Below are 17,569 nucleotides of genomic sequence, written 5' to 3'. Positions count from 1 at the left end.
TAACATCACATGGATTTAACACCAAAATGTCCCCGGCGTCCATTACAGAGGACATTAGACTTAGACTTAAACAAACTTTACTGATCCACAAGGGAAATTATTTGGACACAGCAGCTCAAACATCACAATAAATATAACAACAAAGAACAAAAAAATATATAAATTGTAAAATAATTCTAAATAAGTAGCAAAAAGATAGCAAATAAGACATATGAATGCAAATGTAACATGTTATAAAATTATAAATAAAAATAAAATGAACACAATTTAATTGCTAAAGTGAAAAAAAACAAAAAACAAAAACAAACGAACCAACTTTCCTTTTGAAATGCAACTCCCGGTGACTTCCGCTTGCGCTTTTACTGCGAAAAACCCGTCCGGAAGTCCTGTCCACGTGTTTGTGTTGACTCCCGTGCGCTCGACGCGTCCTCCCTCCGCTCATTCACTTCGGGCTCGGACTCCCAGCGGACCAAAAACACAAACCCCGGCGGGGACCGACCTACGCCACGGCGGCTCCTCTCCGCGCGAACACCGCCCCGTCCTCGGCCGCACGCTCGGACTGCGCACGCCGCCGCCGCCCTCCTCCTTCTCCGCGACGTTTGGATTCTACCTCCGGAGCTCGTTTCGGCTCGGATCGGGACGCGGAAAGGGCAGCGCGGAGAGCCACAGTCACAGGTCTCCGGGTTTCGCGTTTGCTGCTGTTAGCCATTAGCCTGTAGCCGCCGCCGGGACGCTGCGCCAAATTGGGCTAAACTTCTCTTTTTGCGCGCGTTGTTTTGCGTAAATCCCGTCACGATGCGGTGGTTTTTGCGGGGTTTAAACACGTGGCCAGGGATTAGCATAGGTTGACGCGCGTTTTATCCGAATTTTGCCTGGTGCGAGTGCGTTTTTTTTTTTTTTTTTTTTTTTTCTTTCCTCGTTTATCCATCGCTGATTTTGGCACCGTTTGGAGTGGACTTTAGCCCGGGGGTGGTGCGTTCGCTTTACCCCCCCCTCCCCGCTTTTCCGTGGCATAAAAAGCCCTCATTGATTCAAGGTTTGGGGCTGTTCACAAACTTTGGTTAAAGTTTTTTTTTGGGCTACTTTTTGGAGGTGTGTGTGTTTTTTTTTTTTTTTCTCCAACGCGGTGGAAAAATGGATGCGGGAATAGAGAAAGAATGCAGCGCCTTGGGAGGGCTCTTCCAACTCATCATGAACGATATGAAGGTAAGAAATTAGACTTACGTACTTAAATTTATTATTTTAGTCCCAAAAACACAACAATTTTAAACATATTTTAAGTTAAAAGCGTAATTGTGTAACTTTTTTAGTGGAAAGTCCATGAAATTCTTCTTTATCGAGATGTTATTTTATTGTTATTGTTTCTGGAATGTTTCGCAGTGTGGCTTTAAACCTGTCCATCTCCGTGGAAACCAAACCGGACCAAGTTACAGTTCGGTACGGGTCACTTCTGCGGAGAGGCGACCCCGTCCTAGGTTTTTTGAGCTCTAAAACTACTGGTAATTAAATAAACGTAAAGTTGGAGCTGTTTAATGTCGCACTACGGAACATTTCATGCCGAGAAATGACGTATCCATAGAAACAAGAACCGGGGAAGTAATGTTCTGTCTGAAAATGTGCACTTTCTTGTCATGTTTGGGGTGACCTTTATCCCACAGGCCTATGCAAACAAAACAAAAAAATCAATGATATGGACTAAATCAGGACTAACCCTTGGACCGAGAACTCAACAAAGTCTCATATTTTGACGAAACCGGTCGGGATGACGTAACCGTGTCCAAATTTCTCGGTACGATATTTTCACGATATGCATCTCGGCGGTATCCAAATTCTGATACCGTTAAACCTTCTCAGGATTTTACTGGGATATATATAATCGGGATGTAACAATAACCAAAATATCGTGATATCGTATCGTCAAAAGTTCTCACAATAATATCGTGGACCGTCACAATATATCGAATTACAAGTGTTATGGTGCAGCAATAGCTAGAATAACACAGAGGGAACTACATAGACCATGATCCTTTGCTCCATTTCAGTGCAAATGACAAGAAGAAATAACAGTTTACAGTCTTAGTTTTTTGGATTAAGTCTTGTCAAGGTGTTTTAAGAGGAAAAAGAAGTCGCGTATTAACAGTTTTCGCTGTTTAGCCTCCGCGAAATATCGCAATAAATACATCATGTACCGTGAGATGTGTATCGTGAAAATATACAGAGAGATTTGGGTATCGTTACATCTCTAATCATGAACTTTTCCGCGATGTCGCAATAAATATCGTACCGTGAGGATATTGTATCATGAGACTTTGATATCGTTGATATACAGTATTATCGTATTACCAAAATGATTTAGTACGACTTTGACGTATAATCTCTGAAAAGTTTAACATGAACCGTCTCCAACGCGACAGAAACACAGAACAGACTCACCATCAGCAGAACACCCCTCTGTCACAGAAAGAACACTCATATTCCGCTGAGTCGTGTCCTTTAGTCCGACAGAAGCTGAACCGTATCAGCGCACAAGGAGCGAGCTGTTTTTTCAGAGCTTATAGTTTATGCAAATGAGTCATGTGGTTTCAAGTTTTGTTTCTGTAAAACGTAAACAAATGTGTGTAAATGGTCCAGCGTCAAATCGTCGGGAGTCGAGAATGATGTAATGTTGTATGATGTTTACTAGGGGTGTAACGATATCCGAGTCTCACAATATGATATCGTCACAGTATGAATCTCACGATACGATATTTATTGCGATATCGTGGGAAAACTCACGATTAGGGATGTAACAATATCTAAATCTCTCTGTACGATATTTTCACGCTACACATCTCACGGTACGATATTTATTGCGATATTTTGTGGAGGCAAAACTGTTAATATGCAATTTTTTTTTTTTTCCTCTTAAAATGCCTTGACAAGACTTAACCCATAGAACTAAGACTTAAAAATGTTAGAACTGTTATTTCTTCTTGTCGTCTGCACTGAAATGGAGCAAAGGATCATGGTCTATGTAGTTCCCTCTGTGTTTTTTTTATCTATTGCTGCACCATAACTCTTCATTTAAGCAAAGAAACTTGTTGATCCGATATATTGTGATGGACCACGATATTATTGTGAGAACTTTGACGATACGATATCACGATATTTCGGTTATTGTCACATCCCTAATATTTGCAAATGTTCATGAGCACTAAAACTTGACTTGAAATTGAAATATCTCTCAGAAAAATTGATAAATATTTTCTTAAAATCATTCAGCCCTAAATTAAATAAATGTAAAGTAGAGCTGTTTAATGTCACACTGTGGAACATTCCAGGCAGAGCAATGACGTATCCGTAGAAACAAGACGGTGACAGACCCTCGAACAGAAAAGTTACACAATGCACCTTTACAGTGATAGTATTTGGAATCCATGGAATCACCGGCACGGTTCCACGGAAATGAAAGTGAAAGTATTTTTGTAAAACATAAAAAAAACATACGCCTGAAGACAAAATGCTGCCAAACTACAGCAGTACTAGTATATATATATTTTTTTTCTCGGGACCAACTCTCTTGCGGCTGGACTTGAGCCTTGTCTTTTTCTCCCTCATGAGCGTCAGGTGACGTGAGCGAACGAAACTAATCGAACGTCATCTCCCCACACAGTTAATAGAAACGTTATAGACCAGGGGTGTCAAACATACGGCCCGGGGGCTGGATCCAGCCCTCCAAGACCTTTAATCTGGCCCTCGGCTGATTTTCTACAAAAATATTGTAACTATATTTTCTATTAAAATATTGTTAATTTTCTGCGGTGTTTATCACAACAGCGTCTCTGTACGTGGCTCCTCCCACCAGAGCAGCACAAATGAAGACTTGTCTCTTTCCAAACGCTCTTAAAGGACGATCGTTTTGACTGTTGACCGTGACACCCTCATCAGAAAAATGTCCAACATGAGAAAAGTGGAGCCGAGTGCAGGAATTTTCCAACAAAAATTGACTTATTTCTATTTACATACAAGTTCATGTTAAAACATTGTGTTGAAATTAGATTTTTCTTAAAGTTTCAGGTTGTTCATAATAGGGATGGACATTCGATGAAATTTTCTTAATCGATCGTCGGAAGAATTAACGATCGATTATCGATTAATCATTAATGCTTTTATATTAAAATGATCATCATTATTATTACTATCTGCACTACTAATCTGCATAAATAAATTCAACTTTACGACATATAAACCGTAACGACTCTAGAGCCACATCAGCCCGTTTGACATTATAATGTGTTTAATTCAGTTTTGTTCAAATCTCACAGAAACGAAACTTAAAACCACATCACTAATTTGCATAAACTCAGTGAAGATAAAACTCCAGCTCTTGTGTCGCTGATGTGGTTCAATTTCTGTCGGATTAAAAGACATGACTCAGGTGAATACAGGTCAGTGTGACCAGATTTGTGTTTGTCAAAACCAGGACAGCGTACGGGGGGAGGGGGGCGGGGCCTCGTCATCGACATTGAGCGACTCTCACCTGGAAAAACTTTTTCCCACTGGACACAGAAACATATGTGCTGCTTTATACACTGTGCACATGGACTCACACTTGTCCCCAACGCAACAGAAAGCCTGGAATTTCTTGTACAAATCATCGTTAAATCCACATTTGTGCTTCGGTTCGTTGCAGACTGACCCACTGTTTGTGTCTCGCTCCTTCTGATGCAGAGACACATGTACACACCTGTTTGGTCACACTACACACAGCAACCTACATTCGGTTTGTCGATTAAAATGAACTTAATCGATGAAATTCTTAATGATCAATTATCGATTAATCGATTAATCATGCCCATCCCTAGTTCATAATATTGTAATATTTTGTAAAAGAAAGAATTCATCAATTAAAAAAGATTTCTGTAATAGATTTGTGTTTCTCTGCACAAATATTTGAACTTATTGTTGTTTTTGGGGTTTATATGACATGAGTTTTCTGATCCGGACACTTTGGGATCAAAGTCGGTTGGATACGGCCCCCGGACCAAAATGAGTTTGACACCCCTGATTTAAACACTATTAGTTTTAAATTATAATGCATTAAAGTGAAAATACAACCACACATTCATTTGTGCTGAGCAAACAAATGTACGTATCTTATAGGGGTGTGCAAAAATATTGAATTATCGATATATCGTATCATTTAATGTGATGATACAGTATTGATATCATGGGCTGCTGTATCGATATATCACCAAGAGGATTTTTTTGGTATATTTAACTAAATTATTTTGTTACAGCTACAGTTTTGTTGCTTGTTTAGAGAAAGGAAACTCGTTTATGCGACACATTTGACATTTTCACAGTTTTGATGATTAAAATGTTTGTGTTTCATATGAACTTTGCACAAGAAGTGGTTCAACAAAGACTTTTAGTGTCACAGCCACAATTCAGGCTTTATTTTTTTATTGAACCGTATCGAATCGATTTGAAATATATCGTCTCGAATCAAAAGCCCACTGTATCGAGGTATGTATTGTATCGGGAACTTCTTAATGATACCCAGCCCTAGTATCTTATTTATTTATTTTATGTATTTAATGAAACAGGGACAACGCACAATTTTGACATGAACCTTAACAGGAGAGATGTTTGTACCAGAGCTGATTTCCACCTGTCGTCCGTGAGCAGGTTGATTGATTGATTGTTTTTAACTGACCTTGACGATCATCTTCTGGAGACCTGTAGCGTGTTTTGGGTCGATGGGGGAAACCGGAGCACCCAGAGGAAACCCATCCAGACACGAGGAGAAACACGCAAACTCCACACAGAAAGGCCCGGGTGACCTGGTGATCGAACCCGGAACCTTCTTGCTGTGAGGCGTGAGTGCTAGCGAGTGGCTCAACAAGTGATAATATTATAATATAATATCACTTGCAGCCGGTTGCAGATTTAACCGAAAATAGAGAAAACAATGGAGAAATTCTCTTAAACTGAGACTGAAACTGGACCAGACCAGTCCAGGTCTAAATATACAAGTGCCTAATTATGGCCCGTACCCCTCGACAAAACCTGCTCTTCTTTACGACCTCAAAACCCTCGAGTGAAATGTCAACTGCACTTTGAAAAATATGACACAAAATGGACTTGAATTTTGATTGAGATTTTGATTTGTGTGTCAAACGATCTCCAAACTCGTATAATCGAGGTGAAACAAGTTTATTTTGGGATATTTTTTATATAAATAAGTATTTTTATTTATTTTTTTTAAATATAGAGATTGTAGAACAGCAGGATATATAGTTTTATTTTGGATACTTTTATGTTTTTCTGTCTTATTTCATGTTCAAACTATATTTTATTCATTTTATGAACTGCTCCAAGGTTCAGATTTGTAGCCGATATTTATTTTCAGTTTGAAAGTTTTGTGTAAATGATCAATAACAGTGTTTTTTTTTTTGTTTTTTTTTTTTTTTTTTTTTTTTTGAGGGAGTGTTGGTTTAGTCCTGGTTTAGTCCTGATTCAGTCCTGGTCAAGTCCTTGTTTTCTGTCCTTGGTTTAGTCCTGGTTTAATCCTGGTTTGGTATGTTGGTTTAGTCCTGCTTTAGTCCTGGTTCATTCCTGGTTCAGTCCTTGTTCAGTCCTGGTCAAGTCCTGGTTCAGTCCTGGTTTCATATCTTGGTTCAGTCCTTGGTTTAGTCCTGGTTTAGTCCTTGGTTTAGTCCTGGTTTAGTCCTTGGTTTAGTCCTGGTTCAGTCCTGGTTATTCCTGGTCAAGTCCTGGTTCAGTCCTGGTTTCATATCTTGGTTCAGTCCTGGTTTAGTCCTGGTTTGGTTTAGTCCTTGGTTTAGTCCTGGTTTAGTCCTTGGTTAGTCCTGGTTTAGTCCTGGTTTAGTCCTTGGTTTAGTCCTGGTTCAGTCCTGGTTATTCCTGGTCGAGTCCTGGTTCAGTCCCGGTTTCATATCTTGGTTCAGTCCTGGTTTAGTCCTGGTCAAGTCCCAATTTTGTATCTCAGTTCAATCCTGGTCAAATCAAACGCTCGTTTCCACGGTGATGCTGTTGCTTTGTCTGGAATGTTTCACAGTGCGGCATTAAACCTTTTTTTTTGTGTTTGAGAGGAGAAACGTTTGTCCAGGTTTGTGACAAGAAAACAACATCAAAACATGATCAGAAAACACCGTAATAAGTCTCTTTAAAGATCTAAACGAGGACTTTAAAGTAAACAAACGTCCGCAGAACAATTATCCACGTTTTAATTGTCGTTTCCAGTTTCCAAAGATGTCGTAATCGGAAAAAAGATCGGAAGATGTTTGTACTTATATGGCAGCGTGTTCTTCCACCAAACATGAGTCACCGAACGTTATTAATAAATCCAAATATTTCATGACAGCGTACGACAAAAATCCTTTCTATTATTCGTTCCAAAACTCAACAGCCCCAACGTCAAAACTTTTCCTTCTGCCCGGCTAATAAATAGTTTAGATTTGGATCATTTCTGCTCCGGAATCACCGATCTTGACTGAACTAAAGGATAAAAAAAATGAGGTGTTAATCGTGACATCACAAGGTGGGACAGAGCGTTTTGAAACGGACTAATAAAAAATAATTATTTATGTGTTTGTGAATGAAATAAAACACAAGTCCAAGGTCTGATTTTGTGGAGGAAACGACATTATAACGAGATTTTAAAGGTGCATTGTGTAACTTTTTTGGAGGGTGGAGGGTCTGTCAAAAGCTTGTTTCCATGGAGATGGTTTGGTGTATTGGTTCAGTCCTGGTTTAGTCCTGGTATAGTCCTGGTTGTGTATATGGGTTTTGTCATTGTTTAATCCTGGTTCAGTCCTCGTTTAGTCAAGTCCTGGTTTAGTCCTTGTCAAGTCCTATTTTAGTCCTGATTTGGTCCTGTTTTAGTTCTGGTTTAGTCAAGTCCTGGTTTAGTCCTAGTTTAATCCTCTTTTAGTTCTGGTTCAATCCTGGTCAAGTCCTGGCCTGGTATAATGGTCAAGTCCTGGTTCAGACCTGGCTTAGTCCTGGTCATGTCCTGGTCAAGTCCAGGTCAAGTCTTGGTTCAGTCTTGGTTCAGTCCTGGTTTAGTCAAGTCCTGGTTTAGTCCTGGTTTGGTATATTGGTTTAGTCCTGGTTTAGCTCTGATTTAGTCCTGGATTTAGTCCCGGTTTAGTCCTGGTTCAATGCTGGTCAAGTCGTGGTTTAGTCCTGGTTTGTTGTTTTGGTTTAGACTGGTTTAGTTCTAGTTTAGTCCTTGTCAAGTCTTGGTTTAGTCCTAGTTTAGTCCTGGCTTAGTCCTAGTTTAGTCCTGGTTTGGTATGTTGGTCAAGTCCTGGTTTAGGCCTTGTCAAGTCCTGTTTTAGTCCCGGTTTGGTATATTGGTTTAATCCTGGTCAAGTCCTAATCAAGTCCTGTTTTTGTCCTGGTTTAGTTCAAGTTTGGTCCTGGTTCAGTCCTAGTTAAGTCCTGGTTTAGTATATTGGTTTAGTCCTGGTTCAGTCCTGGAGCATCCACCAAACACTTTTGTCCATGGACATGCTTATTGTTTTGTCTGGAATGTTCCGCAGTGTGGCATTAAACCTTTCTATCTTCACGGAGACCAAAACAGACCAAGTTACAGGTCAGATCTGTGGAGAGGCGACGCGGCTCACAGTCAGAATGTCTGTTTTTCTAGATATTTTTGACCTATAAAACCCGTATGAAATTAAATAAACGTAAAGTAGAGCTGTTTAATGTCACACTGCGGAACATTCCAGACAGAACGACGACGTATCCATGGAAACAAGAGGCAAAAAGTCACATTTTAAAGCAGTTTTGCGTAATATTTGACCTTTAATCATAACAAATAACAACTTCTAAAACAAAACAGCGTGACTTTTGAACGATGAAACATGTTTAAAACGTCACACAGAACAGGGAGCTGAAACCGCGCCGCCTCCGCCGCCGTGCTCGCCGCGCTCTGATTGGTCGGCGCCGCGCTGAGGTTCAAACGCCTGGGAGCTATAATCTGCGAGGGCACCTCCAGCTGCCGCGCCTTTGAACTGTGGAGGTCCCGTGCCCTTTGGCTGCTCCACACGGATCCTGCTGACTGAGGGAAACGTCGCCGCGCTGCTGCTCCACAGACGCTCAAATTAGCTCAAACTTGACTCTTGGGAGATTTAAGTCGTGTTCTAATGTTGTTCCCTCCTCAAAAAACAGACCCGGAGTTGTGTTTTGTTTCATTCACACACGTTGAGTAATCCTCCTTTATTAGTCTTTTATTCGTCAAAATTTTTTCTACAAGATCAGTGTTTCTCAAACTTTTTTTTTCTGGGGACCCATATTTTAAAAGTCACAAACCTTCTCAATCCGTGTGTATCATTCGTTCATTCGTTTTACAATATAAAACCAAAAATAAGAAAACGAAAAAACAACAGTTTTCTTCGTTATTTGTCTCCAAAACCAAAATGAAAAAATTGGTTTTGGAGTTTTTGGTTTTGTGTTTAAATGAAAAATGGAAAAAACTGAAAAACGGCCGTTTACGTGCCTTCCGTGACTGCGATGTTGGACTTCTGCGCCGCATACGGACTGAACCAGGACTGATCCGGGTCCGACCGGACCAGACCGGGACCAGGGCGGGACTGAGATCAGAAGTGAAACCGGGACCAGAGCAGGACTGAGACCGAGACCAGGCCGGGACCAGGCCGAGACTGAGACCGGGACCACACTGGGACCACGCTGGGACTGAGACCGAGACCGAGACTGAGACCGGACTGAGACCGAGATCAGGCCGGGACCAGGCCAAGACTGAGACCGGGACCACACTGGGACCACGCTGGGACTGAGACCGAGACCGAGATCAGGCCGGGACCAGACCGGAGGCCCACGGCAGGACCAGAGCTCGAAGCTGAGGCTCGAACACTGCGGAGGCTCAGAGTCAAAGCTTGGAGTCCGCCCTGGTCCCGCCCTGGTCCCGCCCTGGTCCCGCTCTGGTCCCGCTCTGGTCCCGGACCTGGATCAGTCCTGGTTCAGTCCGTACGCGGTGCAAAAGTCTGGCATCGCAGTCACGGAAGTCACGTAAAGGAGAAGCGGCCGTTATCCATTTTTTCCATTCATCATTTAAACACAAAATCGAAAACTGAAAAAACAAATCATTATTCGTTTTTTTATTTCGGTTTTGGAGACGAATAACAAAGAAAACAGTTGTTTTTTCGTTTTCTTATTTTTGGTTTTATATTGAAAAACGAATGAACAAACGACACATTCTTCTCGACCCAAGTCAAAAGACATTATTTGTAAATCACAAAATAAAAGTGGATTTGATCATTATTGAACATTAATGAGGATATTTTATTGTTGACCTGATCGTGTCTCTGAACAATTAGTTTTACTCAAGTTTTAAACAATGAAAAGCAGCAATAAATGGATCGATAAGTCGCCTGTTTGGACATTAAATTAAATGTAGTCAACTGAATCGGCAATACTGGAACAAAATAAAATAATGACAAAAAGATTAGAAATGATACAAAACATGTCTTAACATTTGAACATTTCTAATGAGATAAGAGGACCTGGTTCTGTTTTTGTGGCGTGTTCAGTCCAGAGTGCAGGAGGAGACGCAGCAGCAGATCAGGCGATGCATTCAGTCGAGTCTCGGCTCGAAAGTCCCAGCTCTAATGTCCCGTTCTCGGGTACCAGCTGTGCCCAGGAGACAGGGGATGTTCTCGCTGGCCTTTAGTCGGCCATGTCACTCACTTGAGTTAGAAAATCAGCTTCTATATCGTCATAAAATTAAATGCGAATGTAGCCAGACCAAACGTCGGGCCTTGTTTATGTCGTTTTACCGAGCTTCCTGAAGTGGCACGTATTTTTTCAGTCTGTAATATAAATATAATCCTCATTTGCTCACAGAAGTTTACTGTGAAATTGTATTTTCAATATTTTTTCTTGTTCCCCATGTTCTATAACAGACATGTCGAACTCAGGCCCGGGTGATATAATCATATTTGGCCTGCGAGATCATTTCAAATATGTATTAGGTAGACAGACTATGGAGACATTATTTATTTAAAATGTTGCTTTTATTTTATATTCTGCTTAATCTGATTCAATGTTTAAGCAAAACTATTATTAAACATTTATTTTAATAAGAAAAGGTTTAACATTACATATCTCGACAGAAGAGAAAACATGCAGATGTTGTTGAAATTTTTCAATAAATATTAAGTTTGACCCACGACTTAGTCCCAGTTTTAACTTTGGCCCAATGTGACTTTGAGTTTGACACTCCTGTCCTACAGCATCTGTAACTGCTGATGTTGGAAGAAATATTAATTATTTCCTTCCCTGGTTGCCATGAACATAAATTGTAAGCAGCGCAGGACAAGAAACTTACAAGAAAGCTGCAGAATTTGTTCAAAAATCATTCAGAATCACTTTTAGGAAGGTCTTAACTGTGTGGATCATTTGCTTGTGGCTCTTGGTTGATAATCCTGTGCCATAATAAATGTGCCTCTATCTGCTACATGAAGCAAACTTCAGCGACAACAGCCTGACAGCATCTTGAGCACGAAGAAACTCCTGCTGTATCCAGAGATGAAGACTTTATGAGCCTAAAAGTGCAGGGTTTATGTGTTTTAAATGTGTGAATGAAACAAAACACATCTCGAGGTCTGTTTGTGATGAGGAAACAACATTATAACAAAGAAAATAGTGCAATATGGACACTTTAAACCCCCTTTTTTGACAAATCGTCGTAATCTGTTTGTCTAAGCATTTTACCATGTTGCAAAAGACCTGACTCATAATCACGCTGCGCTTTTATTGTGAAAACACTACTTCCTCTTTTTCAGTACAAAGAACAAATTGAACTTCCATGAAAAGCTGTTTATAGCCGATGGATGGAAACGAGAAAAAAAACAGAACTGAAGTGCGTTTGTTGCAGTTTGCAGTGGGACAAAGTGACTCCTCTCTTACCTTATGCTTTCAGGGCGACTTATTTTGACCTCAAGAGCCGCAAGACATGAAAAAAGTAAAAAAAATAATTAACTACAGGGCCTTAAAACTGTGTACTTTCACTAGGAACGGTACACTTCTTTGAGAATATTATAAATAAGTTAGAATTTTTGACTTTTGAAATGACAAACTGCACAATATTGTTTATCTAAATGAGTCTGCTGCACTAGGACTGTCATGATAAGAAATTTTGAAGCACGAAATATTGTTTGAGAGACAGTATACTGCAATAAACGATAATATTATGACTACTTTATGGCACGGACACAAACGGTTTAATCCCAGTGAAGCATTTTAAACAGACAGCATCATTAAAACTGTAACAAATAAATGTCAGAACGTACTTGTAATTAGCCATAGACGTTGGTAATTTAATCCTCCCCAGATCATATCTTATTGTGTGACAACAAAAATAGGCAAGGCAAGGCACAGTAAGTAAGTCAAAGTGCTTTACAGAATAACAAAGACGTTAAAATCACAAAGCAAACAGATCAGAGCAGAAAAAAATCATCATAAAATCAACACTAAAGGGACGAGAGTGAGGAATAAAAAAACATTCACACAGCCAAACAGAGCCTGGAATTAAACAGAGTCAAAGGAGAGTGTGAGAGTGTGCGCCCGTAAGTGTGAGCCCTTGAGTGTGAGAGAGTGCACCTGAGCAAGACTGCGCCTGAGCGAAGTGTGCGCCCGAGTGAGTGTGCGAGAGTGCGCCCGAGCGAGAGTGCGCCCGAGCGAGAGTGCGCCCGAGCGAGAGTGCGCCCGAGCGAGAGTGCGCCCGAGCGAGAGTGCGCCCGAGCGAGAGTGCGCCCGAGCGAGAGTGCGCCCGAGCGAGTGTGAGAGAGTGCCCCTGAGCGAGTGTGCGCCCGTGAGTGTGTGTGAGTGTGAGAGAGTGCCCCTGAGCAAGTGTGCGCCCGTGAGTGTGTGTGAGTGTGCGAGAGTGCCCCTGAGCAAGTGTGCGCCCGTGAGTGTGTGTGAGTGTGCGAGAGTGCCCCTGAGCAAGTGTGCGCCCGTGAGTGTGTGTGAGTGTGCGAGAGTGCCCCTGAGCAAGTGTGCGCCCGTGAGTGTGTGTGAGTGTGCGAGAGTGCCCTGAGCAACTGTGCGAGTGTGCGAGAGTGCCCGAGCGAGTGTGCGCCGTGTGAGTGTGCGAGAGTGCACCTGAGCGAGTGTGCGCCCGTGTGAGTGTGCGAGAGTGCCCCTGAGCAAGTGTGCGCCCGTGAGTGTGTGTGAGTGTGCGAGAGTGCACCTGAGCAACTGTGCGAGAGTGCACCTGAGCGAGTGTGCGCCCGTGTGAGTGTGCGAGAGTGCCCTGAGCGAGTGTGCGCCCGTGTGAGTGTGCGAGAGTGCCCCTGAGCAAGTGTGCGCCCGTGAGTGTGTGTGAGTGTGCGAGAGTGCACCTGAGCAACTGTGCGAGTGTGCGCCCGTGTGAGTGTGCGAGAGTGCACCTGAGCGAGTGTGCGCCCGTGTGAGTGTGCGAGAGTGCACCTGAGCGAGTGTGCGCCCGTGTGAGTGTGCGAGAGTGCACCTGAGCGAGTGTGCGCCCGTGTGAGTGTGTGTGAGTGTGCACCTGAGCAAGTGTGCGAGTGTGTGCCCGTGTGAGTGTGCGCCCATAGAACTGAGTCTCTGTGAGAGTGTGCCCCCGTGTGACTGAGTGCCCATGAGAGTGTGCGCCTGTGTGAGACAGAGTGCACATTTGAAAGTGTGCGCCTGTGTGGGAGTGAACTCGTGCAACTGAGTGTCTGTGAGAGCGTGCGCCCATGCGAGAAAGAGTGCACATGTGCCCGTGTCATTGTGCCCTGTGTGTGAGTGTGCACGTGTGTCAGTGTGCCCTGTGTGTGAGTGTGAGTGTGTCACGTTGACTGTGTGTGAGTGTGCACGTTGACTGTGTGGTGATTAATCCATGTTCAATAAAACATGAGGCAGATGGAGCGGTGCCACAGAACTGTACCAACACATCATGAGCCACAGTGTTGAAATACTGAAACTCAAACTTCATTTCGAAACTATGAAGGGCTGGCAAATCTGAACAAATGAATCACCGCTTTATTTCCTGCACGTTGATCTTTCTCAATTAGACGTGTCATGAAAATAACAATACAATAACAACTTGTGGTTCAGTTTATGAAAGAGAAGAAGAGATTTTGGAAGAGATTTTAGACAATAACGTAAGATTTGAGCTGTAGAGAGTTGGATAAATAACTGCTATGACTAATTATTGCTTCATTCTGCTGTTTATTTGTTGCAGTTCAGGCTTTTTAACGATACAGTCTATTTAAAATGGTTTACTGGGATTATGTTGCTTTGTGTGAGTGCATGAAGTCGGTAAATATTGTTTCTCACAGTAGTTCTCTGTAACAATAAATCACGGCATTTTGTCTGCTCAAAACAAAATTTAAATTGATCTTACTGTTGATTTCATGAACATAATCAGTTTATGAGTTTAAGTAAAAGACCTCGAGTCGTGTGCGTTTATACGAACACGTTTGATTAAAGCCGATGTAAGGCCAAAAGTGATTCTAGAATATTTCTAAGTTCATTTCTTTGTCGTTCCTCGGTTTGTCAACGTAAAATAAAAAGTGGCTGAAAGATAAAACCCTCGTGCGCATCGAGTGAACACTGGGGATGTAACAGTAACCGAAATATTGTGATATCGTATCGTCAGAACACTCGCAATAATATCGTGGTCCATCACAATATATCGAATTGCAAGGTTTTTCACTTAAAAGTATTAAAAAAGAGGGAACTGCATAGGCCATGATCTGTTACTTTACTACATAATAAAAAAAAAAACTTATTAAGCACTTTTAAATCTTATTTCTTTGCGATATGGAAGTAATGATTCACACTGAAAACGGCTCATGGTGTTTAAAAAGGAAAAAATGGCACATGTGCAATTTTGTTAATCCCTCCAAAATATCACCAATAATTATCGTACCGTGAGAGCCATATCGTGATAATTTCGTACTGTGAGAGGCATATCGTGATAATTATTGTACCGTGAGAGGCATATCGTGATAATTATTGTACCGTGAGAGGCATATCGTGATAATTATTGTACCGTGAGAGGCATATCGTGATAATTATTGTACCTTGAGAGGCATGTTGTGATAATTATCATACAGTGAGAGGTATATCGTGATAATTATAGTACCATGACGCATATCGTGATAATATCATACCGTGAGATTTGGATATCCTTACACCCCTAGTAAAAACATTTATCGAATTGTGACATCACAATTGAAAGATTTGATATTATATTGAATATTGTTACATCCCTAGTTGTTTTTAACCCTAAACACTAACTCTTTTTTTTATCTGTGCCATTTAACACAAAAAAGAATAAAATGTCTTGTTTTACAAACATTGAAATAATGTAGAAATGAGGAATAATGTAGAAAAAAATCTGTTTCTTGCGTGTAAATTGTGCAGGACTTTTAGATAGAATCTAGGGCTGGGGATCATTCAGAAGTTATCGATACCTCGATACAGTGATGTTATGATTCAATACAGTTCAGTACAATAAATTTCAATTTTATTTGATGCGGTTCAATAAAAATTCATATCAAAATCGTGGCTGTGACACTAAAAGTCTTTGTTAAACCACTTCTTGTGTAAAGTTCATATGAAACACAAACATTTTAATCATCAAAACAGTGAAAATGTCAAATGTGTCGCATAAACAAGTTTCCTTCCTCTGAACAAGCAACAAAACTGTAGCGCTGTAACAAAATAATTTAGTAAAATACACCAAAAAATACTCTTGATGATATATTGATACAGCAGCCCACGGTATCGATACTGTATCATGACCAGTGGCGGAGTCAGCAATTTGGGGGCCCTCACTATAATGCACCATTTATTTTTTTTTGTTGTTTTTAAAATATATTGTCTTTTTTTCCCCACTGTTCTTGAGACATGCTCGTTTCTATTTATTTGAATTTTGGTGGACTGGAAACTTGTCTTATTAGTTCGATCGTCTACTAGATTTTTTTTTTTTTTTTTTTTGCTAGTACAATAAAATTTTTGTTTACATCCATTACATATGATTATTATTATTTGTCTTAAGATTATTGTTTAAAAGTAAAACTACTCTCGTTTAATATTATATTATATTGAGAGAAAATCAAATTGCTCTGAGGCCTCGGACGTTAGTGGCATTGCGGGCAATTAGCTGGGGGGGCCCCTATGCAGCCGCCTGATTTTGCCAAATTGTAGCACCGTCTCTGATCATGACATTAAATAATACGATATATTAATATTTCGATATTTTTGCACACCCATAATAGAATCCTCTCTTGCGTCATGTCCTCAATTTGGATCTCTACTTCCTGGAAACTTATTTTTCAATTTTTCTTCACAAACTGTGTACAAATTTGTGTAAAAATACCATTTATATTTGTAGCTGGTTGAATCACAGCAAAATAAGTCAGAATTTGAGAATAACCAGAACCCGTCACATGCACTTTAAGGCATTTTTTAGACCTGGTTTAGTCCCGGTTCTTGTTTAGTCCGTATACTAAAGAATACAAAAAAATACAAATAATCTGTTTAAAAACGACCAAATGATTGTAGTTTAAAGCAGCTGTAGTCCGGGATTTTTACCTCATTAACAACATTTCATAATCGTTCGAATATTTACACAAAAGTTGGTGTAGTTGTTGTTTTGTTTGCATAATTTCCTGCTCGGTGCTCGGTCTGTTGAATGCAGCGTAAGAGTGAGAGGCCCGTCCTCTTCTTCTTCCACAAGGTCATCCTCCGTCTCCTCGTTTCTTAAAGGGACAGCGACAACTTTTCACACATTTTCTCAGTTCGCATTAGAAGCTATTTGTGTTTAAATCTACTCTCTGCAACTATTTCAGTGATACTAAAATTTCAAACTTGATTTCTAAACTAAGAACTACATTTATTTAAACAATAGAATGTGATTTTCAACATTAAATCATAATATTTTCTTTCTCTGTCCCAGCAGATTTATCCAAAACCACTGATTTATCCCAGATTTATACAAGAAATATCCCAGATTTCCGTATTTTTGACCAATTCGATCCCTGCCAACTGTCAAGAGTGGCATACATTGTAATTTGTTTTTGTAAAATACAAAAAAATCTGCTTAAAAACGACCAAAACACAAAGAAAACGTGACTATGCTGATTCACATGTTGGTCATGAATTGTCTCTGCACAACAGTTTTCTTTAATTACGCACTCGTTTCACAATTTTATTATTACCAGCCACCAAAAAAAAACAAAAAAACACAACCGGGGATGTCCCAGTTTTTTATTTTGAAATTCTTTTGTTCTATTACAGCTCAAGATCATTCCAAGATTCATTTCTGTCCTGTCAACTGGACTTTTTTAGTGTCGATGCTTGCAAAAAATGAGTATCCAATTTCGATGATAGTTTAACGTTATTAGTTTTAGATTTAAATGTGTCCCTATGTACGGAGTCAAGATATGGAACTTTTTAAATCGTGATTTTAAAAGTCTTGTGAAAATTGTGTCTCATAAAAACTGTCTCATCTCATGAAAATTGTCTCGTCCTGTGAAAATTGTTTCTCGCCTCTTGAATATTGTATCTCTTGAAAATTGTC

The 17,569-nt window shown here is 40.5% G+C and overlaps 1 protein-coding gene across 1 annotated transcript in view; it reads left to right on the top strand.

The window, feature by feature from the left end:
* Positions 1–419: 419 nt before the first annotated feature.
* Positions 420–17,569, top strand: part of mtss1 (MTSS I-BAR domain containing 1) — a 145,645-nt gene continuing 128,495 nt past the window's right edge. Inside the window, exon 1 of the mRNA XM_055160134.1 lies at positions 420–1,206. Coding sequence (XP_055016109.1) covers positions 1,135–1,206 — 72 coding nt within the window. The 5' untranslated portion in view covers positions 420–1,134. The remainder of the gene's footprint in view (positions 1,207–17,569) is intronic.

The sequence above is a fragment of the Boleophthalmus pectinirostris genome, unplaced genomic scaffold, assembly GCF_026225935.1.
Source record: "Boleophthalmus pectinirostris isolate CB_2022bp ecotype Guang Dong unplaced genomic scaffold, ASM2622593v1 HiC_scaffold_3, whole genome shotgun sequence".
Taxonomy (NCBI): domain Eukaryota; kingdom Metazoa; phylum Chordata; class Actinopteri; order Gobiiformes; family Gobiidae; genus Boleophthalmus; species Boleophthalmus pectinirostris.
Note: the sequence above shows the minus strand (reverse complement) of the source record. Positions and strands in the feature narration are given on the sequence as shown.